Consider the following 24,881-nt stretch of genomic DNA (forward strand, 5'->3'; position numbering starts at 1 on the left):
CACCTCTCTCCATGAATCTATCTGCATTATTGGCCATTCTGTGCACTCACAAAAAGGTGGAGCCAAGGGGACAGCCTCTGTCCTCTTCCTCCAATCAGGAGGAAGGTTGTACCCAGAACCTCCACCTTTTTATGGAAGTGAACTGGTAGGGAGGGAGATATTTGGGGAGGTGGTCTGCCCCAGGTGCCTCTCATCAGGGAGGTTGCACCCTCCCCAAATGTATTGGATGAGCGAGGGAAGAAGAGAGGGGGTAAAGGATGGGGAGAGAGAGATTGAAGGAGTATGCATTTATGACTGTATTTGTGTTAGAGTGTTTGTGTATGAGCACGTACGTGTATATGTGTCAGCATGAATGTGTATGTACGTGTACATGTGTGAGCATGGATAAGGTTGGAACTGTTAAGCTGCTTGAGGACAAACATGCCAGAGATGAGCTACCTGAGGACAAAGATGGCACTTGGAAGCTGTTTGTGGAGAAATATGGCAAGCTGTTTGGGCACAAAGGTGGCACTGTTAAGCTTTTTTAGGGACAAAGATGGCAATGTTAAGCTATTTGAGAAAAATGATGATGCTATTAAGATGTTTGGGCACAAAGATGGCACTATATGTATGGTGCAAATGGTGTATAAATGTACAGTAACAGTGGTTGCTGTGACGCACATCATGCTCACATCATGGACGCTCTAATCCAACCAATTTGAGCATCTGTGATCCTTCTTGTATAGTTGACATGAATGTCGGATCTTGAGAAAAATGGTTGAATTTACAATTTTCCTCATTTAAATTAAATATTATTATCTCTTAAAATAACAGATAAAACATTTGAAATGATGCACAACAAAATATACAAGTAGGTAATCGATATCCATGCTTGATTTACAAAGAGGAAAAGGTGGGGCTGGAAGAGAAAATGGTAAAGCCTAAAGAGGAGGGGGTGGGATAAAAAAGGGAAGGGGTGCAGAGTATAGTGGAAGTGGGTGGAAGATGTATGGCCTGGGCAGGAAGTGATGGGACAAATTAAGATTATGGGGCTCGTGAGTCAGGCCTCGGGAATCACAAAAAACAAAATACATCACTGGTGGCCTTTTGGATGCCTTGGCATGGCTTTTGGAATCAGCTATGCGGACTGGATAACTCAATATTTGGGAAACCTTTCCCCTATCTTTGTACTACAGAAATTCTTCTAAATCTTACTAAATCTTAAAACAACCATGACAAAACTCAGCCTGGCAGCTAGGAAGGCCCTGGTGGAAACATGGCTACACGTAGAGCCATCTGCCTTTGGGTAGGCCACAGATTATGGGCAATAATAACATGGACAATCTGACGGCATTGGTTCATCGGATGTCAGCTGCCTTTCATAAGAATTGGACACCCTGTCTTTCGAATTGTGCTTTTCGCCCCTAAAAAATCCTGCGTCTCTCTTTCATGCTGTAATTATCCGGTGTTATCACTGTAAAATGCATTTTTTGATACAGTGTCAATGTACCAATATACCATGGAGGCAGTTTATATTCACTTAAAAGACCAGCACACAACATAAAACGTAAAAAGATTCTTAGTTGTATTGTAAAAGGTAACTATTATGACTGATATTAATATTCAATTACTGTGGCTTCTTTTAACACCAAAAATAAATTGTTACTTTACAGAGTAACAAAAATACCTACAATTTAACTAAGAAGAAAGAAAATGCAATTAAATGTCTTTTGTTTCACTCAATTATTTTAACTCTCCTGTATGCATACGGGCTAGTAAACAGCTTAGCAAATAAAATTTGTGTTACAGTTAAAGTGAATGTGAAGTATTAGATGACAACACTAATAAAAGTATTTTAAAGCCACACTGATATTCAGTAGCCTAATGGGAATTTATGATTAGATCTCTACTGTGTGCACTGTAGTTCTCCAAGAAGTTGTCCAATTTCATTTTGAATTGTTGCTTCTTTTGTATTGTACTTCAGAATACAGGAGAAAAAAAATCTATTCTCACATATGGTAACCGCAGATGAAAAATAGAGAAGATGTAACAATTAAATTATCATTGGTTTTTCACCTAAGATACTTTAAGGCAGAAACAGCAAGGTTTCAACAATTAAAAATCAATTTATACATCTTGCAGTTTTTTTTTATTGTCCTCGCAAGCACTGTATGGCATTTAGAAGTTAAGAATCACAAAGTGGATTTTCAGTCTACCCAGTAAGCTGACCTACTGATCAGATAGTTCCATTCATAAAAAGACACAAATCCACAAAAATACATAAATCTATTAAGTTCAGCCTTTCTGGGATATGCTTATATTCATAAATCCAGATGAACTAAAAAAAAAAAAACCTTTTACGTAAATGTCAATTTTGCCCATAGTGGTGAGATCAGTCATGACTCCACCACATTTTGTCCAAATATTCCTTGAACTGCATATAAGGACTTTTGTCAATGATTGTGGCCTTCAAAACCGTAAAGAATTTGCTTAGAATTTGTTTATGCACAAAATGTCTGGACTTTGGACCTCATTTTGGACCCCATCGAACACCTTTGTGATGAACCAGAATAGAGGTTGTGAGCCAGGCCTTCTTGTCCAACATCAGTGCCTGACCTCACAAATGTTCAACTGGATGAATGAGCAAAAGTTCCCACAGAAACACTCCAAAGTCTGGTGAAAAGCCTTCCCACAAAAGTGGAAGTTGTTATAGCGGCAAAGGGGGGCCAACTACATTAATGTCTATGTATTTAGAATACAATGCTATCAAAGTCTCTGTTGGTGTAATGGTCAGGTGTACCAATACTTTAGTCCATATATATGTGTGTGTGTATACACAGTTGTGGGGAAAAAATACACCCTTTTTGAATTCTATGGTTTTACATATCAGGACATAATAACAATAATCTGTTTCCTAGCAGGTCTAAAAAATAGGTAAATACAACTTCAGATGAACAACAACACATGACATATTACATCGTGTCATGATTTATTCAACAAAAATAAAGCTAAAGTGGAGAAGCCATGTGTGAAAAACTAAGTGCACCCTAACTGCTTCTATAGGAATTAAGATGTTGAGTAGCAGACAGGTGTTGCTAATCAAATGCCCTTGATTAACTGATCATCAGCTGTTGTGACCAAAACAAGGAGACGTTTTAGCAGTTTGCTCATCTGGTGTGTGTTAACACAATGCCAAAGAAGAAAGACATCAGCAATGATCTTAGAGAAGCAATTGTTGCTGGCCATCAATCTGGGAAGGGTTATAAGGCCATTTCCAAACAATTTAACGTCTATCATTCTACAGTGAAAAAGATTATTCAAAAATGGAAAACATTTAAGACAGTTGCCAATCTTCCCAGGAGTGGACATACCAGCAAATTCACCCCAATGTCAGACCATGTAATGCCCAGAGGAATTGCAAAAAAACAAAAAAAACAAGAGTTAAGTCGCACACTCTACAGGCCTCAGTTAGCTTGTTAAATGGTAAATTACATGACATTACAATTAGAAAAATACAGAACAAGTATGGTTTGTTTGGCAGGGTTGCCAGGATAACATCTTTTCTCTATAAAGAACATGACAGTACGGTTTAAGTTTGCAAAGTTGAATCTGAACAAACCACAAGACTTCTGGAACAATGTCATAAGACAGACAAAGCCAAAGTGGAGATGTTTGGCTGTAATGCACAGCGCCACATTTGATGAAAACCAAACACAACATACCAGCAACAAAATGCCATATTAACTATCAAGCACGGTGGCGAAGGGGTGAAGATTTGAGCTTGTTTTGCAGCAACATGACCCAGGAACCTTGCAGTCACTGAGTCGACCGTGAACTCCTCTGTAAACCAGAGTATTCTAGAGTTAAATGCAAGACCATCTGTCTGACAGCTTAAGCTTGGCCGAAATTGAGTCATGCAACAGGACAATGATCCCAAGCAGTCCAGTAAATCTATTCTTACATTTTCACACACAGCTTCTTCATTTTGACTTTATTTTTCTTGAATAAATCATGACATGGTGTAATATGTCATGTGTTGTTGTTCATCTAAGGTTTTATTAACCTAATTTTTATACCTGCTGAGGAACAGATGATTGTTACTATCTCCTGATATGTAAAACCATACAATTCAAAGAGGGTGTATATTTCACAGGACTCTATTCAAAAATAATAACTGAATATAATGCATATGATTTTACAATATTTAATTGGTAAATACATAGTTTGATGCAATTAAATTAGTTTCATTTTTTACTTACCTTGCTGGACAAATGAGCCGTAAACAAACCACATAGAGTTGTAGAGTGTTGTTGAAGTCATTGATCCCATTTGCAGACGCGGCGGATTAAGCCAGTTTAATAGGTAAACCAGAAGTCCCACAAGTAGGACAGTTCCAGCAATGCAGGCCCACAATGACAGGTCAAAGGGTGCTAAACAAGCAAACATGTCCACAGTTTTTTCAGCTTTCTTCAGCAGCACGCCTACTGAATAATCCATATAGCGAGTGGTAAAGTCTACTACATTCTCACGGTCTGGTGTAATAGTCAGAGCAGAAATCCCCATGTCAGCTCTCTTGAAAAATCAAGAAACAAAATACATGTTAGGAATGACACTAAAACAAAATTGGATTATTTATCAGTTATGGAATATGTTTTCTAATTTACAAGGTATATAATTTATCATTTTATGTATGCAGCATTTACTGGACGATTGAAGCGAGGACCACTAGTACATAAAAATGGAAAACTGGACACAGGTTACATATCTTTGTGTATTATTGGATGTCTCTGGTATTACATATTTTTTATATTATTGTTTGGAGAGTTGGTTGTTTGTTTTCTTCTTTATTTATCCTCAGTCTTTTTGGGATTTAATTGTTTATGATTTGTTTTGATTAATTTAGTATATCTATAGTATCCATTATATGATAGATTTTTTGCTCTCACAGTTTTCTGATGTTTTGACGTAAAACATAACAAACAAAATTATTATCGTTTGGGAAGTACATATAAACATGTGGAATGACTGGTTATCTCTATTTATATATTTCAGGTTAATTTGTTTCTTTCATGTAAGGCCAGTAAAAAAAAAACATCAAGGAAATACAAGCAAATTACATTTACACTGTGAGATAAAAAAGGATGAGAGGAGATATTGATTTAAAAATGGATAAGGTGCCAAAGATTTTACATGATACAAGCACTGGAAGTGGTTGTAATTTGTAAGTCTAATGTTCTCGCTGCTGTCATTATAAGATTAGACATACTTGCCAAATTTCTGCGGATAATACATGGTCATAATTCTGCCCATTTGTTCTACAAGTAAAACTTGAAAAAATATATTTCTTTCTAAACTAAACAAACGGAAAATCATTTTGCAGTTAAATACTACTACTTAAATAGTTAAAGTTTTAAAACGCTCTGCTCTGAGTTTAGTGCACGACAAGATGTCGTAATATTGTGGGACATCTTGTCTTATTCCATAATGCATTGTCTGGCAACAAAATCCTTTATAACTCTTTATAAAGTTCCAGGAATTTCATCAGTTTTACGGTAAGTCCCACTATATATTCTATTTACATATTTCCAAGTGCATATTTCTATTTCACATATTTTAAAACTTACATATATTCCTTTCGTAAAATAAAACTTTTGAAAAAGGCTTTTGAAAATTACAACACTGGCTCCACCAGAATTATTGTTTTCATTTTGGGGTACGTTGGTGAGCATTACTATTCTTTCAGCCTCATTTCATGCTTCTTTTGACTATCTATGGTATTATAATAGCTATTTTATATTAGCCATATTTATGCTAGATACTGAGCTCTAAGGCAACACATATTATTCTTAAAATAATCCGCCGGATTAGGAATCATGTTTTCGGCCCTAAACAATTAGGGTGCAAAGCCAACTCATCCCTTCTCATGATAGAAACTCACATGGCTTTCATAATGAATTTACTTAATCTTCAGTGAATTATGTTCTTCTCCTTCTCTTCCTGTGCATTGGGTCTACATTCAACAAAACAATACATTTGGCTGAAACCAAAGCTGCTGAGTGTGGCGACACAAGTCACGTATTTGGTAAACCAAAATCTACTGCAAACAGCATTTCAAGTTTTAATTGGAATGGAAGGCATTGCAACCTGGCTATTTCTGAAAAGTTGTGATGAGTTGGCAGCAGATTTGGTCAATCAAAATAAGATCAAATCAACCCAGAACTGACTAAAGTATATCAAATAAAAACAAATTAATTAATTATTAACAGAAAAATTCCTGTTTTAAGCTCCTCATAAGTAAAAAAAGATCTTCAGCAAAGCACTGGCCATGCACTCTGTCCAATGATATTGTGGTTAAGAAAAGTGTCATGATAACCAACAGACCATATGTTTGGCAATCAAGTGTATTTGAAATTATGCCGTGATTTCCTTGATTGGTCCAAGAAGCGACCACTTGTGCAACCATGAGAGGGTCCACCATGTTGATATCAACTCTTGTGGGTGTGAATCAACACCGACATGTGTAAAATGCAACTTGACCCAACATAACAGGAAACTAGAAAGTCAGAAATTCAAAATTGTCATTATATAATGCAACTTGATGTCTTGTAAATGGAAAAGGTGATGCAATCTGTAATGTGATAGATGATTCTTTACTCTTTTTTCACACAAAGATTTTCTTTCTCATTATTTAAAAAAAAGGGATCCACATACCCCACAAAAACATAAATGACATATGAAATCCTCAGAACGTATCCACAAGAAACAAAACTAAGGTAGTAACTTTTTAATGCCTGATTCGTTGATGTATTTACTATATCATTAGCTCAAATGCAGATGTTGCATAGGGTTTTAATTGCACAACAAGGATGCATAAAACAGATAAAGGATACAAATACAAGCCAGTAATATGAATTTCTCAAAAAAACAAGATCCAAATTGTTCTAACTGGTGAGTAATAGTTCTAATGCACAATAAGTTAAGTCTCCCTTTCCAAAATGAAACACTGTATTGGGCAGAAACACATCTATCGGAGAATTTCCAAGTACTTCTATGCCTTGGGGTTCCAAACTATATAGATTTCTTTATCGAGAGAGAAATCAGACACACAGACAGGAGTGTATGTATAATAAGATCTCTGCTTATTACGGCACATTATGGATGTATTTATATGCTTATCACAAAGACCGGAAATAACACCCTATTCTAATCCAATCATTTTACATAAAGTAGCAGTATGCCCTTATTTATCAAATGCAAGGGAGGAGAAGGTGGGCAACAGATACTTGCTGATGCTTCCGAAATGAACTTGTACCTAGTTCCAGCCAAAACCGGTGTTCTCAGATAATAGTGTGGCCGTGTATTATTAGGAGAACAAAATATGGAATTGCGTTCATCCTGTATTCTTCCACACAAGGGGAAAAGTAATAAAAAGACAGAAAGGATTTAACTAAGAGAAATTATTTAGTTGTGTTTCCACAAATATCAAGCAAGAAGAACATTTCTGAACTCTGTGCCTACATTATGACAAGGCTTCCAATCTCAAAACTAGAAATTATCATTAGTAGTGTGGAAACATGTTCTTTATAACTGTTTAAGGATTGATGCACTGCATTCTCTAATCAAAATTCAGAAACATGCTTTTCAAAGCCTATAATAACTTTACTTATCCAGGCATATTTTACATTTTGAAGGCTATTTTTTCTTCAATAATAAAACAGTAATTAATTAAGAAGAAGTCTAATAGATGTTCTATTAAAAAAAAATACAATTATAAAGTCTCTTGAATATGCAGCCTTGGAAATGTACCAGAGGATGCTGATGTTTGAGCATGATAAAGTTAAGTTCTTTAATTAGAAGTGAGTTTGTGAAGATGCATTTTTTTTTTTTTTGAATTGCCCTTCTTTGCAGTGCATGCATTTTCTATAAAGATTCATAAGAATGTTACCACTCTCCATCCAACCACTCATTTTTATTCTGACTTAAAAGTATTCATCATTTTGACAAAAGTGCCAAGGCAGCATTTCTTAAGTAGATTCAATGAGCCTGCGTAAATGCACTTTAAACATTCCAAAGGCTGTGGTATTGTTCAGGGTCTACCGCTTACAAGATAGAACCTTTCATACTTTCCACAGATGCTTTGTAAAACTCTAAAATCATATGTTACATCAAATATCACAACATGAATACCCTATATACACCTGACAACTTTCTTGTTATAAAGCAAAACATTGTCCGGTCAGAAAATTGTTTTTTTTTTTTAAGTATTGTAACTAATTAATTGATTAGTAGAGCCTGATTTCAAGATTTGACAAACTATTAACTGTAGGTCAAAAAATAATAACAAATATATTGTGGTATCCAAAGCAAAATACCGGTAAATGATGGAGGTTTTTATCTTTATATGTTTAAAGTTGCTATTGTATATATAAGAAAAAGCAGGTGGCAAGTGTGACATTTTTTTGTCTGACTTAATAAAAATATTTGCCATTAAGAACCTAAGAACTAGCATTACAGGGCACATTCATTTACTGACTCCTTTAAACCATAGAATAGTTGCCTTGTCTTGTTTGCAGTCCTGGGATTTGGGAGCGTGTCCCAGTACTTTTATTCTTACTGGGACATATCCCAGGAAATCGGTAGTTGCAAGTGTCAGGTGCAGGGCTGGTTGGAGAGGTCACGTATCTCCCTCTAACCAGCTCAAAGTTAAGAGAGCACAAGGTCTGTTCCTTAAGACCTCTGTTTCCGCTCTTCCTAACACTGTGTGCTAGCGATTGATGCAGATCTCCACGACATGGCATCATATCACGATGCTCAGCACTGAGGCAGAGGTTTGAAGAAACAGACCTTGCACTCAGGGCCGGCCCTACAATGGAGCCGACTGGGGCAATTGCCCCAGGCGGCACTTTTGAAGGGGCGGCACTTTGCCTCCCCAAGCTCTTTTTTTTTAAGCGGAGGAGAGAGAGGGGCGCCGAGTGGTTTTCGCTTACCCGCTCGGCGCCCCTCTCTCTCTCCTCTGCAGCGAGTCTCCGTGCTCTGCCACGGTGCCGGCTTGTAATGCTGAGCGCCGGAAGTGACGTCAATTTACGGCGCTCAGCATTACAAGCCGGCACCGTGGCAGAGCAGGGAGACTCGCCGCAGGACTGTTTAAAGGTAAGTCCCGGGGGGGGTGTTAGGGTAGATAATGGCGTCGGCGAAGTTTAAAATGCCGCCCCCCCGGCGGGGGCGGCATTTTAAACTTCGCCCCAGGCGGCATTAAGTCTTGGGCCAGCCCTGCTTGCACTCCACAGGATTGAAGAAGGAAAATGACATGGAGAAGGGTAAGAGGTAAGGGTAAGGGAAAGAGGGTAGACACTAAGCAAGATAGGACTGCAAGGGCAGGTATGAGCTAGTATGTTTATTTGTAAGTGCAAGTGTGAGTGTGCATGTGTATCTATAATGAGCATGTGTCTGGGGCCTGTCAGTTTACAGTGTTAAACTGTGTCGGGCATAAGAGAGTTAGTGACCATTAGTGTACAGTGTAGTGTGTCAGTGTATGGTGTTACAGTGAGGGTGTATGGGGGTGTTCATTGTATAGTGTTAAACTGTTGGGTGTCAGTGTACGGTGTTAGAGTGAGTGTTTGTGTGAGAGTGTCAGTATACAAAATTAGATCGGGTGGAGTGTACACGAACAGTATCCTAGTGTATTGTTTGAGTGTCAGGTGTTAGAATGTGTGTTACCTTATGGTGCTAAACTGAGGGTGTTTGCATATAGTGTTACGTGTATGGGCAAGGGAGGTGGTGTGCAGTGTGACATTCAGAGAGAAGAGTATTGAGCAGTGAAGAAGCTGTTAAAAGTAGGGGGGCAGAGCAGTTATTTCTTGCGTAACTGGCTCAGCTTCCCCTGCATAAGAAATAATTGCACTGCATCCTACTGTGTATAGTTTCTGAAAAGAGTTAGGCAATTTGGTGCAAAATACTTGTATAAACACAGATGGAAAGTTTTTTCATGAATATATTATAAGTGTATAAGTATGAAAAATAAAGCTGATCACTAAATAAAGATTGTTTTGTCATCTTCAAAGAAAATAGGCATTATTTAGATCTAGATATTTTTTTACATTGATATGGTGGGAATATTTGTAAAAGTTTGACAGCTATTATTCCCTTTTTGCTTCAGTGGGTAATTGGTATTTAATGTCCTAGTGGTGCCACTATGCTTGCCTCTTATTCATTTTAATGCAAATCACTCTTGCCCACCCCCTGTTGGTCTTATAAATAGCCCTGTAACAGACTGAGAGTGTTTATTCCAAATTAACGGAACTGAATATGTGAAATGATGCTTCTTTCCATTTATAGTCAAAGAAACATTTGTTCTCTTAAATTAAAGAATAAGGGAATTAAATAGGAAACAGATTCTAATCACACCCTGTCAAGAAAAAATAGCTCCGATCCCTGCTATTTTCAGCTAGCACATGTAGTTTTAACGATTTAAGAGATTTTACCAAATACTTGTAAAAATACAAGAACTTTGTTCCCTCTTTATTCAAAACAATGTTTTTTTACCAAAATCCCTACAAGTGTATGTATGCTTTTAAAGTGATATCTGCAGGTTCTGATAAAATGTGATAAACCAAAAACTTACATGTTAACCCATGGAAGGCGCAGAGCTGCTTTAGCTACCCCATTTTGCTACTCTGTCGACAATTTGCTTTTTTTTAACCACATTTTGTTACTAATGTTATTCCACCGCATATGTTCTATTTAGCTACCGGATAGGACCATGAAATGCAAAGACATTAGCCACCTTTGCTTTTAATATGTTGCTCTGAAGAACATGCTGATCTAATCTTCTCTTACCGGGTTCTTCCCTATTTGCTATCAGGCATTCACCTAATAATGTTCATGTGTTCAACCTGACATTAACTGGGTCAAGGTCAAGCAGTTCATTTTATTTCTAGGAATAATGTTCTATACCAACGGCAAAAAGATGCTCATTCTGTGTTATATGTCTAAACTCAACGGAAATACATATTAGCCAAAAAACATTTTGTTGTAGGGGTGTGTTGGAACTGGTTAGAGCTTTTTTTTACAAGACTTTGTATGATGATGCTATTTATGTAATTGAGTAAGGCATCAAGAATAATATTTTTTAGATAAGTTAATGTAAAATATATTTTCTTCTGTTTTTATACACATTTTTGTGACTTTTAGGTCTGTAAGACCATGTGGCACACTCATCCCCAGCTCCTAGAAAACATGGTGATCAGGGGAGGAAAGATGGACCGTCCTTTCAAAAAGGGGACATTTGGCAGAAGAATGTGAGGTTCCATTTACATTAGACTAAATTGCTTTGTAAAAAAAAAAAAAAATCTCCTTAACCCCTTAATGACAAAGCCCGTACATGTACGGGCTCAAAATGCATTGTTTTCAAAGGGTTTAGGGACTGCCCATTGTCCTTAAGGGGTTAAGCATAAACTAGAATTGTGGTTAATTAATGTTGTCAACGTAAACACTTTAAAGGCTCAACAATTTTCATTTATAACAATATTTCACAGTTTCAAATGTATGTCATAAACTTGAAAATGTGTTTGTTTTTAAGGTTTTAATATTGTTAATCCAAAGCTTCTGAAAAAAAAAACTCCATTTCCTTGATTGCTACTTATTACATCCATGAATATATCCTTCCTACATAATGATAATATCAATATTACCGCGCGTTAATAAAACATTGCCATCTGATTAAACACGCACGCTTATTTACAATTTATCATAATCACTGCTTCCCTTGGTGGAATGAATTATTCATAATATTCCACAACCATACTAGTTTGTGACAATATGGCAGACGTGGTAACAGAAAGTTTCTGCACTTTTTCAACTGTATCATAGTTGGAGCATCACAAATATTTATAATTATTTCGCTGCACAAGAAAAATGACTATAATTTTTTTTTCACTTTTAAATAGAACATAAATTACAGTAATTTATATTTTTCACAGACCTATGATAAAGTCCTATATTTTGTCTGACCTCATGAAAATGTATTCAAATTGTGTTTTCTTTTGAAAACAACAGTATAAATGTTTTGTCTGTAGTTCTGAACAATTAGCTTTGGTGGAATGACAAAATATTCAGTAAAAAGGAAAAAGCTATTTTCTTTCATAATAATGAATGTGACAATACAATGCCAGAGAAAATTGTCCATGGCCCTAATGTTTAAATACATAGAGAATTTGTGCTAATATTTTTTTGTGACTACAGACAAGGTGATTCCGCATTAAACTATACTGTTAAAAATGAAAGTTTTCTACAGTGGTCTCAAATAAAGATGGATCTTACTATATAATCTAAATTGCTTCTCCTTAATCTGAAATATTTGTAAAAGATTCTACCATTCTTTATGACAGGGGTCAACAAATATGGTTTCCATCTAGAAGCCAGCCAAAAAATCTAGGAGCCAGCTTTTTTCCCAATCATGTCATGGTCTGCATTTAAAGGATGTTTATTGGGGAAATGCCACTTTTTCAGCGCTGCACCAATTTGCGCAGTATCACAGTTAACCCCTTCATTGCAATGGATATTTTGCACCTCAAAGACTCTAACCTCAATGTTATAACTCTTATTCTTTTTGGTTTAGTGAACCTGCCAAAGCTTAAACTATTTCAGTGTTTCATATTAAACCATATTCATGCTAATGAACCCTTCGTGTTCGTTTTCATGCTTGCCCGAATACGAATGCACAAGTCTAGGATGCACCCATTACTCACAATACAGTAATAGACACATGCTAACACTTTACAGTAACATACACACGCAAACATTCTACACTGATGTACACACATGCTAACAGCACACAATCTTACACTATATGCTCACATACATGTTCATGAGTACACACTATATTAAGCATACACTGACTAAACATACACACTGACTCTGATACTACAGTATACACACACACATACACATACACACACTCGCATACACTACTGCTCCTCCCTCTCACATCATGGAGACCTGCTTAGCTTTGGCCATCGTGAATCTGGCCCTATGCTTTCCTCCGGGGGAGCGGTGAGGCAGATGCCGTGAGGTGCCCAGCGGGGTCACATAACACGCATTATGTGACTCTCTCATGACATCCCTTTCACCGTACCCCTGCAGGAAAGCGCAGGGTGGCAGTCCTGGACAGTTTTTATTTGATTTATATTTGTCTATTTGTGAAAGCATTCTTACTTTAGGCCTTTTGCACAGTGTTGTATATATATATAATATTTTGTTACTACAATTGTAATACTCACTTGTCCTGACACACCATATTGCTTTATTCCAAAAATTAACGCCATAATGCATTTTTAAAGCCAGGACAAGAAGAATTCATTTTGGAGTGCATAAAACCACTAAAGAAACGCATGATAATATACATTATGCTTGAAGTTCCAAAGAAATTTCATCAAAGGCAACAGATGTTTGAGAATAAAGCATACGCCTTGATCATGGGAGAACAAAGTATAACATCAGAAAATTGGCCAAGAGAATATTACATTCTAAAATACAGAAATAACAAGAATCTAGAAAGAACAAAATACAAATGAATTCTCCATTCTGAGTGATTTTACTAAAGAATTTAAATAACAAATATTTATAAATTAATAATTAGCCAATGTCAAATGTGGCCAGGATTAAAAAAGAATTATATGGCAAATTGTTAAATCTGGAGCCTGCTGATTATGCCATACTTAGTTTAAGAACTGCTAGTAAAATGGCTGCAGTGTTTCATCATTTTCACACAGGTGGAAGCAAGGGGCCATCTTAAGAGTAGGGCATGGAGTGAATGCTGTGTTTCTATCTTCGTGAGTGATGATCTAGCCTGCGAGATTTAATGCTACCTATCTAATTTCTTCACTTGATATACTTCTGCTACTAAGTATAGACTATTCTGTCAACTTCAGGCAATGTTGGTATGATTTTAGTTTGTAGGCATTAGCCATGGGTGTTGGACAATGACTTGCAAGTCTGACAGCTCAATCCAAGACTGTCTGCTTCTGTTAAGGTAGACGCAGAACAATCTAGCAGGTCTGATTTTCAGCATCGTTATATATATATATATATATATATATATATATATATATATATATTTATATATGTGTGTGTGTGTGTGTGTATGTAGTATATGTATGTGTGTGTATATATATATATCGTATATTATTTTTATAACACATCTTTAGTCAAATTACACAGAAGATAACGCTTCCCAGCACGATCTGTTCTACGGAGCTGGTTCTTATGTATTGTCATGTGACAAATTAGTAATTTGACCTTCCATAGAACAATATAAAAAAAAAACTAAATAACAGCAATCTGTGGCATTTTTAAGGCATAATTGTATTAGGGATCCCCCCAATACCCATCTAATCACACTAATGTAACTTTAGAAATGTTGTAAAAGGGATTTTGCAATTCTTCAACACAGCAACGTGTATTTGTTCCAAGCTGATTAGAGATAAATCAAATATGCACCAAAATGAAAGGAAATATAGTTAAGGTGGTTAATAAGGAATTTTGAGTTGCCCCTTGACAGGTGTTGTAGTATAATAAAGACACAGATTTAGCAAGCTATAGAAAATATACTGTCACTAATAGGGGCATGTCTAAAAATACTCCTGCTCGGAATTCATAAAAGTGAAGCATTTTTAGTGCACTCTGGGTTAAGACATGCAGATAAGGAAATGCAGAATGTTTTGAGTGCTTTGGAAATTTTGAGTAATATTACCATTGTTTTTAATTTCCTTGAGATATATATGATATATGCAGAGTGTGCGTCACATAATGGTTATGAAAATGTACCATAGAGTAAAACCTGGACAAATAACTACAGATTGCAAGCACGCAAGAAATGGGCCCTCTTCTCTTTCTGTACCCATTGGTATTAATGTGCGTCGTCATTGTCAATTTTAACTGATTAATGTGCGTCGTCATTGTCAATTTTAACTGATTCCTACTGTAGCAGCTCTATGGAATCTGCTGGAGCTACATAAATAAATGTAATGTAATATAATGTACACATTAAATGCTGTTCTAAATAGAAAATAAAAAATACACAGAGAAGTAATAATATACAACCCCAAAAACTACAGCTAAGTAAAGCTTTTCTGAACTATGGTTAATTACAATTGCAGTGTGGTAAGCAGAAGTTGATCCTTGCCCTATTAGAACATTGGTGATTTCTGATCAGGCTGTAAAACATAACAGCCAAATCCTGTAATAGCTTGATCACTACATTAACAATACTTAAAGAAATAAAATGTTCCCTTATTTATCATATTTGAAAGAAGTATTTTAAAGTTCTCTGGAATACAATTTTGGTGGAACTATTGTAAAAGAGGTAGGCAATCATATATCTCACATTAAAAGAATCAATGCAAAACTCATATAACATGCCTTGGTTATTATTGATTTATGCGCTTTCAAGGACAGTGTTAATTCGCAAAATGTGTATTTATATGACCTTCCTATTTTTTGATCCCATTTGTCAACACTGTTCACAATGTTGCATTCTTTAATCACTTCTACCTTTTGCTTATAAATGAAACGGTGACCTTGGGCCATCTACTCGATTTCCTGTAACCTCAAGTTAATAAATATTAGATGCTGCTGGAGGTTAGGATTTATTTTGCCTCTCTTTTCCTTTTTAATTTGTGGAATGTCTGAAATGTGTCACGAACCAAATCTGAAAATTGCTCCAACATAAATTTCAAGTTTGTGGCTGCGAGCATTTGTAAGAGACATCTGTAACAAGCTTTCCTACATGTATATAAAATTAAGATCATAAATAATTTTATTGCAGCTGAAATTTCTATAACGTGAGTAGATGTACTTGAAGTAAAATAGCAGTAAATTAATATTTTACTGCTTTCCCATTATCATAATTACTTATTTTCATTTATGAACTCACCTTGAATAAAAGTTCACCTATTAACCCATTCCAAGTACCATCTTCTTGAGGACTGCCATATTTATGATCTGGAGCGATATATATTTCATATTTAAAGCCCAAGTAGCTTGATAGGGCATCCAGGACATCTATAGAGAATCCTTGGTATCGCTTTGGCTTCCCCAATACATTTTCTAAGACCATCACAAATGGTTCTTCCTGTGAAACATACAAACACAAAATCATTGTTTGGAAACACACAAAGCATCCTAAATTATGACAATGTTAATGAATATTATTTTTTTTCTGAACCACGATCAATTATTGAATCACAAGCTGTAGAATTTTCTACATTCCAAACTGTAGAACTTCACGAATTTGTTTGTGACCTACTGAAAAAAAGGTTCTTACAAAATACAAAAGCAAGAACATATATGTAGGATGCAAATTCTGTATATGTTTTATGTTATTTTATGTTTATTTAATAAAAAATACCATAACCAAGGATTACCCAATAAACAAATTGTCACTTTAAACAATGATCTGTCGACTCGTTAGAAGTCTGTAAATGACAGAAACCAGTGGTAGTAGCACAGCCTAAATTGCCAATTGTTTGCCTTCCATTCCCAGGTTTCATTCTTGCCACAATATCACCTATTGCTGTTTTTCTGTTGTTCTGATTACTGTTACTTCTTTTGTACTCTGTTTCACATCAGTGTATGATTGATTGTTGGTGCTCTGCTGCGAGTACAGTACTTACAGATGTATCAGTGTTTTGATGTCTAATGTGAACTATTTTTATCACTGTTATACAGTATGATGTATACATGTTATGCCTGTATATACTTGGGTAAGCTGTCAATGTATGTGTTTTGTGCTTTATATATGATACGTATGTTTTGTTTTTGAATAAACTCAATCAAGTTCTTTGCCATTGATGCAGATGTAGACATAGAACCTCGTGTTTGTTAAGGATATAGTAAAAAAAAAAAGGCATACAGTTGCCCACTTGGCTTCCTCGATTTTATGTCTGAACTTGCAAATATACTTGATTCTTTCCACTTAAACTGCGTTTTTCACTTAAAGTGGAGCTCTCTCTTTCTCAGCTATTCCCATAGCAAAATTCATATTTTTAAAACTACCTATAGTATGTGCTTTTTTGTTTGTCATAGTTAATGTTTTAAAGATATTTAATTTAAAGATCAATTGGAAAAAATATATATTGATTTATTTAGTATGTAAACAATATTTCCTATTTATTTTGTTTATATAATTATAAAATATAAAATTTGAGAAAAGTGGCAGATCCACTCGGCCCCATATCAAATCTCGTTGTTATGGCGCTGTTATTTCTCAATGCAAGAAACATAAGTGATCAACCTGGAACCTAAACTTCTGTGGCCTTTAGTAATGGTCCAAATTCGAATGGCCAGGTAACTTTTAGAAAATCATCTTCCTTTTAAGACCTTCCTGTTTCCCATTTAAGCAGTTTGTCAAATAATATTACTAAAGTAAAACATTTCAGCTACCCCACATTGCTAGTCACCCTTTTCTTACCCTTCTCTGTGTATCCTGTATCATTACATTTCAACAAATTGTATAGCTTACTTTGATGAGTTTCTTTTCATCCCAGCCTGTCATCAAATATATCAAACCTCTATAACTGATTTGTCCACATTATCCCTATACTAAATGCTAGAACATAATAAAAAGCAAATACTAAGTAAAGTACAATAATGTTGCTTGAAGATTTGTATTTTTTGAATGTCCATAAAAAAAAGTAAATTATATACCGGTATTTTGAAGTATGAAATGTCTAAGTAGAAAATTGTACACATAAACATTTAGAGGGAGAAACCATGAAGAAACTACTGTAAGAATATAAATAGAGAGATTTAACATAAATTACACAGAATGATAGAGACACATGCAAAACTTTTCACATATGCTCCCTCTACAGGGAATTTTCTCCCAGTCTCCTTTTCTACCCTACCCTCTCTCTTCAATCATTCCCTTTATAATTACATTTCTGTACCATATTTCAAATTATGAGGTTTTTAAAACATGTCACACCAATAATTTAACAATGTATTGTCATACGCGTTCACAAAGTCTGCCCGTCATTAGACTACACATTACTACAATATAGCACCATTATCTCACCAGTCACAACAAGTTAGGGACTTTATTTAGTTCCCACTAATTGGGATGAGAGTCTGGTCAAGCAGAGATAAAATGAATAAGTTAACATTTTGTTGTAAAATATTAATATTAGAATAATATTTTAGAGTTAAATATGATAAAGCCTTTCAGGTTGACACATTAAATGTATTATACAATATCACAATATTTGTGATACTAAAATGGCACATTATAAACACAATATACATAGTATAGTAAATGTAAAACAGTTAAAGCTACTGTCCCGTCTATTCTGGTGAATTTAACCCTTTTGCCTCTATTTACCAAAAACGAAGAGTAAGCTCAACTGGGCAGACGTGGCTGAGGTTGACGTGCCCTCACACTGCAGGCACTGATAATCTTTTTTCATGAAAACTCCAAGGCTTCGTAATAGTACATCGTCTATCTAATTAAACAGTTAGAGGAAGTAATATGAGTCAGCTGAGGGTTATTTGCTTAACATCCAAGAGAGAGATCAATCAATGTTTTGCTCTTTATCCTCAAACCTTCAATATCCTTTCTGGCATATCATTGAACCTTATCTATATTGTGGATGACCAGCATGGAACACTCTCAGTATTCTCCCCATCTAGATAAATGTCAATAACATTTCAGTTGATTTATATGATACACCTAGCATATAATATGTGTGGTAGCAATATCACACTTATTTGGACGTCTTTGGACGTAAAAAAACAACCAATTTGTTTACATGTGACAGTAGGCTCATATGGATTTCTTTTTCCCAAACTATCTGGTAAGAAAATATTCTATTACTGAATAAAGTATAATCACATCTTACTTTACGTGATGATAATGAAAGGCTGTTTTTCCAAACTGTAGGGCACAAGAGATATTTGAATCCCAACAGAGACAAGCTGATTGCTAGTAAAATGTGATAAAACAAATCCAAGGTTTCAAATATATGATTTTCTTCTTTTATTCATCAAAAGGCTTGAGGAAAACTTGTCCTAGTTAGTTATTAAGAGGTATCCCTTTTTTATTTGCAGTAATACAAAACCTTAAAAGTTCATCTGTTTCTTACCAGATATTTTACAGTATACAACTATTATAATTTTTATAGCTACATGATATACATCAGTATGAAACTGACATTTTTCTATCATCTTATCTCTGTCCTACTGTTGATGAATGTTGATTGGTTCAAGGAGCATTTATAACATAGTTAAAAATAGATAACATAGAAGGTGTCAGCATATAAGAACCATTCGTCCCATCTAGTCCGCCCAATTTCTGAATACTTTCCTTAGTCACTGGCCTTATCTTATATCTAGGAAAGCCTGATGTAACTACAGTGGTCGCAGCTGCGATGGGGGCCATGCCTCTTCCAGTGCGATCCCTGTTCCTGTCTTCTCATGATTCAAAACAGTTTATAAAGGGCCCTTCTGAGCTTCACTGTACCGCTCCAGTGGAAGACAGGAACGTATCGAAGAGGGGGGAACCAAGGCTGCCCGTACAGTGAGCAAGCAGCCAGACAGGAAGCTGCAGTAGTGGTGAGAGATAAGCGGGGGTTGTTTATATGTATGATTGTTAGCATGGGTGTGTAATTGTGTTTGTGTGTGAGCATGGATGTGTAATTGTCTGTGTGTGTATGTATGGATGTCCAATTATGTGTGTGAGCATGGATGTGTAACTGTGTGAGCATGGATGTGTAACTGAGCATGAGTAAGTGTGTGTGTGATTTGTGTGTTTACATATGTGTGTCAGAGTGTATGTTGAAAGGGGGCACTTGGCAAAGAAGGTGGAGACAAGTTGTTTGGAAGCAATGACGGCTTAGACCAGCTGTTGGGGGCCCAGGGGCAATTCTAGGGCCCTGTGGTTTCTAGTTACGCCCCTGTCCCAGGCTTTTCTATAACTTGCCAATTTGCAAGAAAGAAAAGGAAATACCGTATTTGCTCGATTATAAGACGACCCTGATTATAAGACGACCCCCCAAATCTTAATATTAATTTAGGAAAAAAAGAAAGAGCCTGAATATAAGACGACCCTATAGGAAAAAAGTTTTACCAGTAAATGTTAATTCATTTAAACACTTTTTTTAATAAAAGGTATGCTTGAGAAAAATATTTTGGTTTTATTTCCTTCTATTTTCCAACTTGCCCCCCAGTTATGCACATCTGCCCCAGAAGTGCCTTATACCCCCTATATGCCACTGTGCCCCATGATATACCTTTTAACCCTCTAAATGCCACAGTGCCCCATGATATGCCTTTTAACCCTATATGCCACTGTGCCCCATGATATGCCTTTTAACCCTATATGCCACTCTGGCACTTAGAGGGTTAAAAGGCATATTATGGGGAAGAGTGGCATATAGGGAGGTTTAAGGCATTTCAGGAGGCAGAGTGGCATTAAAGGGGTTAAAAGGCATTTCACAGAGCACTCTGCCTCCAGAAATGCCTTACACCCCCCATTTAACACTCCCCTCCCTCCTCCAAACTTACCGGTGCTTCTGAGTTGGGGTGGGGGGCGCATAACACAGGAGGGTCCAGGTCCCCTGCATCTGAGCCCCAGGTGCTTAGTCCGGGCAGCATGTAGAGCTCCACGCGAATCGCATAGAGCTCTACACGCTGCCCGGACTGAGCACCGGGGACTCAGAAGCACCGGTAAGTTGGAGGGGGGGGGGCATAACACAGGAGGATGCAGGTCCCCTGCATCCTCCTGTGTTATGCCCCCCCCTCCAGCTTACCGGTGCTTCTGAGTCCCCAGTGCTTAGTCCGGGCAGCGTGTAGAGCTCTACGCGATTGTATCGTGTAGAGCTCTACGCGATTATATCACGTAGAGCTCTACACGCAGCCCGAACTAAGCACCGGGGACTCAGATGCACCGGTAAGTTGGGTCGGGGGTTAACACAGGAGGATCCAGGTCCCCTGCATCTGGGTCCCCAGTGCTTAGTCCGGGAAGCGTGTAGAGCTCTACGCGATTGTATCGCGTAGAGCTCTACACGCAGCCCGGACTAAGCACCGGGGACTCAGAAGCACCGGTAAGTTGGGGGGGGTTAACACAGGAGGATCCAGGTCCTCTGCATCGCTGCGGGGGATCTGGATCTCAGTCTCATATTTGAGGTCTGATTATAAGACGACCCTGATTATAAGACGAGGGGTATTTTTCAGAGCATTTGCTCTGGAAAAAACCTCGTCTTATAATCGAGCAAATACGGTACAACCTAATTTGAACTACTTTATCAGCGTTGCAAATTTATTAATTCATATTCTCTTTAATAAAATGTTTAATCCTTGCAGGCATTTTCCTCTGTAACTGTGTCTGTATGACCGTGTTTCACAGGCTTGTTAACTACCCCATATTTAAACTGAACAACACTTTGGACTATGTTGGCGCTGAATAAATAAAGGATAATAATAATATAGTGAAGCATTCACCAAATATGTTTTCATGCTGCTACCTAGCAGGGTAACATTCTACACGTGGATACTCCTGTGAATTCCCATTTCTTTCTTTGATAAGCTTAATTTGTCTGTTCTCATACATTCTATTCTGTTGGTGAATGTCCCTTTAGTACTAGTGGCAGTTCATTTGCAGATCTTCATGAACTGCCATTTTGAATTATATCATGCTTACAACCTAATTATAGAGTATAAAACAATGGAAGATCAAAGAATGCCAGCTATAGAGACCATAATGATGACTGAAATAAACCTGATTTTTTAAACTGTTTAATGTTCCTTTTTCTCCAAGATTGAAATATCTAATGTTGTCCTAATTTTTTATGGAAATCAGTCAATATTTTAGTAATAAATGAGTAATATATGTTGTGTATATTTTTGAAATGTGTAACATGCAGGGAATGAAAGTAAAGGGAAAATGAAAGGAAAAAGCAAATTCATCAGAATTGTATACGTGCGAGGGCCGCACTCATTTTTCACTGTGAGAAAATATGGCCTTTAATAAAATATGCAGATTAAAATAAAGTAAATGACACAAAGCCTTTACTTTTCCTCTCACTGATTTCTGGGCCTAGAAAGGTTTGTGACTGCAAATTCAGGATAATTAAAAATGAATGCACCAAAATGAAAATTCTGGACCAAAACATTCACAGTTCACTTAGCCAAAACCAAAAATGACCCCCCCACACCTTTATAAATAATAATAAAAACTAATAAAAGTAGGTAACACACCACAATTGGACCAAAAAAATAGCAATATCACTTGGCATGATAGGAGTGTGATTGCTAACAGCAGTACAGAAGACCCTCCCACAGGTAAGTAGCAGGGCTCGAGGTGCGGCCCGCGTAAGATCGGTTGCCTTGGCTGCCGCTCTTACGCAGGCCGCACCTCGAGGTCTCGCAGGCCGCGTTTGACCCGCGGGCCGCATGTTGGACGCCCCTGGTCTAAGCTATTCTAAGTCAACCCTACTTCCTTTGCACTCCTTCCTTTCTTACCTGCATAATCAATTTTATATATTTACCTCAAGTTTTACAAATGTACTTTATTTAATTCCTTTGTAAAATCAAAGAAAATATCATATGGTAAGATGCATATTCAGTGTTAACAATGTTAAGTGATCTACTCTATATTAATGCAGTTTTTATGGTAATTTCCAATAAGCAAAACATATTTTTGCAAATGTAGGCCAAACAATGCTTTTTATACGGGTTTGATATTTTTGTGAATAATATATTAGATTTAAGAGTGGTGCATGTAATTAACTATGAACGATACAGAAACACTCAATGGTGATTTCTAACCGAATTTACAAATGTATTTTAATATTCTTCTATTAGCATTTCAAAAATAATGATTAATATTAATTAGAATAAAAATTAATAGATATTCTGTATGAATGGATATTCTATCAAACTGAGTTTAAGGAAAAAATATTCTCCCCTTAGCATGAACGTCTTTCCAAACCAAGCTTAAAGGGTTTTAAAAACCATTTAATAAAACATGAATGTTTACCTAGAACACAAACTATTTTCTAAATATTTTAATGGAAAATACACCAATGGGTTTACAAAAAAAAGTCATACTTCACGTGTTGCCCAGATATGAGTAATCTGTTTATGACTCCTAAGATTTATGAATCCATAAATATTTATTCAATGTTAATCAAGGCCTCATTGTTGAAGCTCACAAATCAATTTAAAGCACTGATTTGCTTAGGTATTCAATGTGATTGCGATTTCATTAATTTTATGATTAATTTTGTAATGTCTTCATATTCAAGATGATTAACATTTTATTAAGCAGTTCTGCAGAAGGCCACTCTGTGACCACACCATCATTACAAGACCGTCTACCTCACTTAATTAGAATCATTCCTAATTTGCAGATGTTGAAAATATATGCATCTCTTTTTTTGGCTCACGAAAACCATTCACTAAAACAGGAATATTTGCTTAGAACACAGACTGACTTTTAAATACTTTAATGAAAGTTAAAATTTTTGTGAAAAAAAGTTACATGCAGAAAAAACAGAACAAAAGTAGTAGCTACTGCTATAGTTTAAAAGAATTAAAAAAATTGGATATAAAATATAGTTGTACCAGCTAATATCTAAAAGACGCTAAATCGGTTTGCTTTAACCATTAGGTTCCCTCCAATATACATGTATAGTGTATATGGTTGCTTCCAAGCTATGTGTATAAGGTATATGGTTTTCTTCCAAGCTGACTGTTAAAAAGGATGTAACTCACGACAAATACCCTTTCACTGCCCCTAAAGAAAGTCAAGAAGCATAGTAATCAACAGGTCCACTAAGCCAGACCATCTTCCATTTTGCATTACTAATTACTAATCTAATGGATTCTTGAACGGATCCTATGATTTTTATTAAAACTAACATCATTTTCAGTCTGGTCGAAGTGGTCACCAATACAGATGTATTATGTGCCTTGTACCAAAGATTTTATCTCTAGGTCATATCAAAGCAGATGGAGACAGAGCTCTGTATAGCCAGTACTATTGCTAGGAAGGGACCATTCTTCACCTAAGAGGGGAGATGTGTATTAATAGAAGTGGTATGGATATGACTCAAAAACAAAATTATATTTATGAGTGTAAAATAAAAATTCCACAATAATTACAAAATATGAATTAGAGTTCTTTAGTCCTCTGTGGATGAGTCTAATAAATCTATAGTATGTTTTGCAATAATTAATGTTACCTTTAGAATGTTAGCCCTAAAACAATTCACCTTCCTCCAATATTAGTTTTGCCTACGAATAATAGTCTTTTATCCTTTTCTTTACAATCGTTTAAAATATTCCACTACAGCATGGTTTTTCGAACACTTCAGATGGTACTTCTCTTGACACAATTGACGGAATAGAAATCCTCATTTAGTTCCCTGATCAAATAAGAATTGCTTGAATTCTAGAAGAGGATTATTAGGGATGCAAATTCAAATTACTTTTGAAGTAAGGGCTTCCACAAAGAAGTAAAAAATGTTCAATCTGAATTTGAAAGTAATATTGTAAGGAGGCCAACTATTCCTGAGCCATTACGGTAACAAGATAGGCCAATTAGTACAAAAACAGATGAAGAACAATACGAATTTAAAAAATCCCTTGAAATGAAATATGTAAAGTAGCTTTAAGGGAAATCCTACAATATATGCATCATTTGGGAAATATTCTAAGCATTTATATGTTAAACATACTTCCTGAAAGCTCTAAAGTGATTTTCAATTTAAATGATGCATGTGATGTGTTAAGTGTATACAATATATAATTTGTATTTATTTTATTTTTTCTTTGTTAGTGATTTATAAAGGGGCCACCTGGACTGATATGGAAGGGGGCATGGCTACTGGACTAGGCCTGTGTTTTGG

General features: G+C 36.1%; 1 protein-coding gene across 1 annotated transcript in view; it reads right to left on the reverse strand.

Annotated features, from left to right (window-relative positions):
• Nucleotides 1-24,881, reverse strand: part of GRID2 (glutamate ionotropic receptor delta type subunit 2) — a 418,284-nt gene that overhangs the window by 68,800 nt on the left and 324,603 nt on the right. Inside the window, exons 10-11 of the mRNA XM_053461590.1 lie at nt 15,911-16,108; nt 4,239-4,551 (exon numbers count right to left, since the gene is read on the reverse strand). Of these exons, the coding sequence (XP_053317565.1) occupies nt 4,239-4,551; nt 15,911-16,108 (511 nt within the window). The remainder of the gene's footprint in view (nt 1-4,238; nt 4,552-15,910; nt 16,109-24,881) is intronic.

This window comes from Spea bombifrons, chromosome 1 (assembly GCF_027358695.1).
Source record: "Spea bombifrons isolate aSpeBom1 chromosome 1, aSpeBom1.2.pri, whole genome shotgun sequence".
NCBI classification, from domain to species: Eukaryota; Metazoa; Chordata; class Amphibia; order Anura; family Pelobatidae; genus Spea; species Spea bombifrons.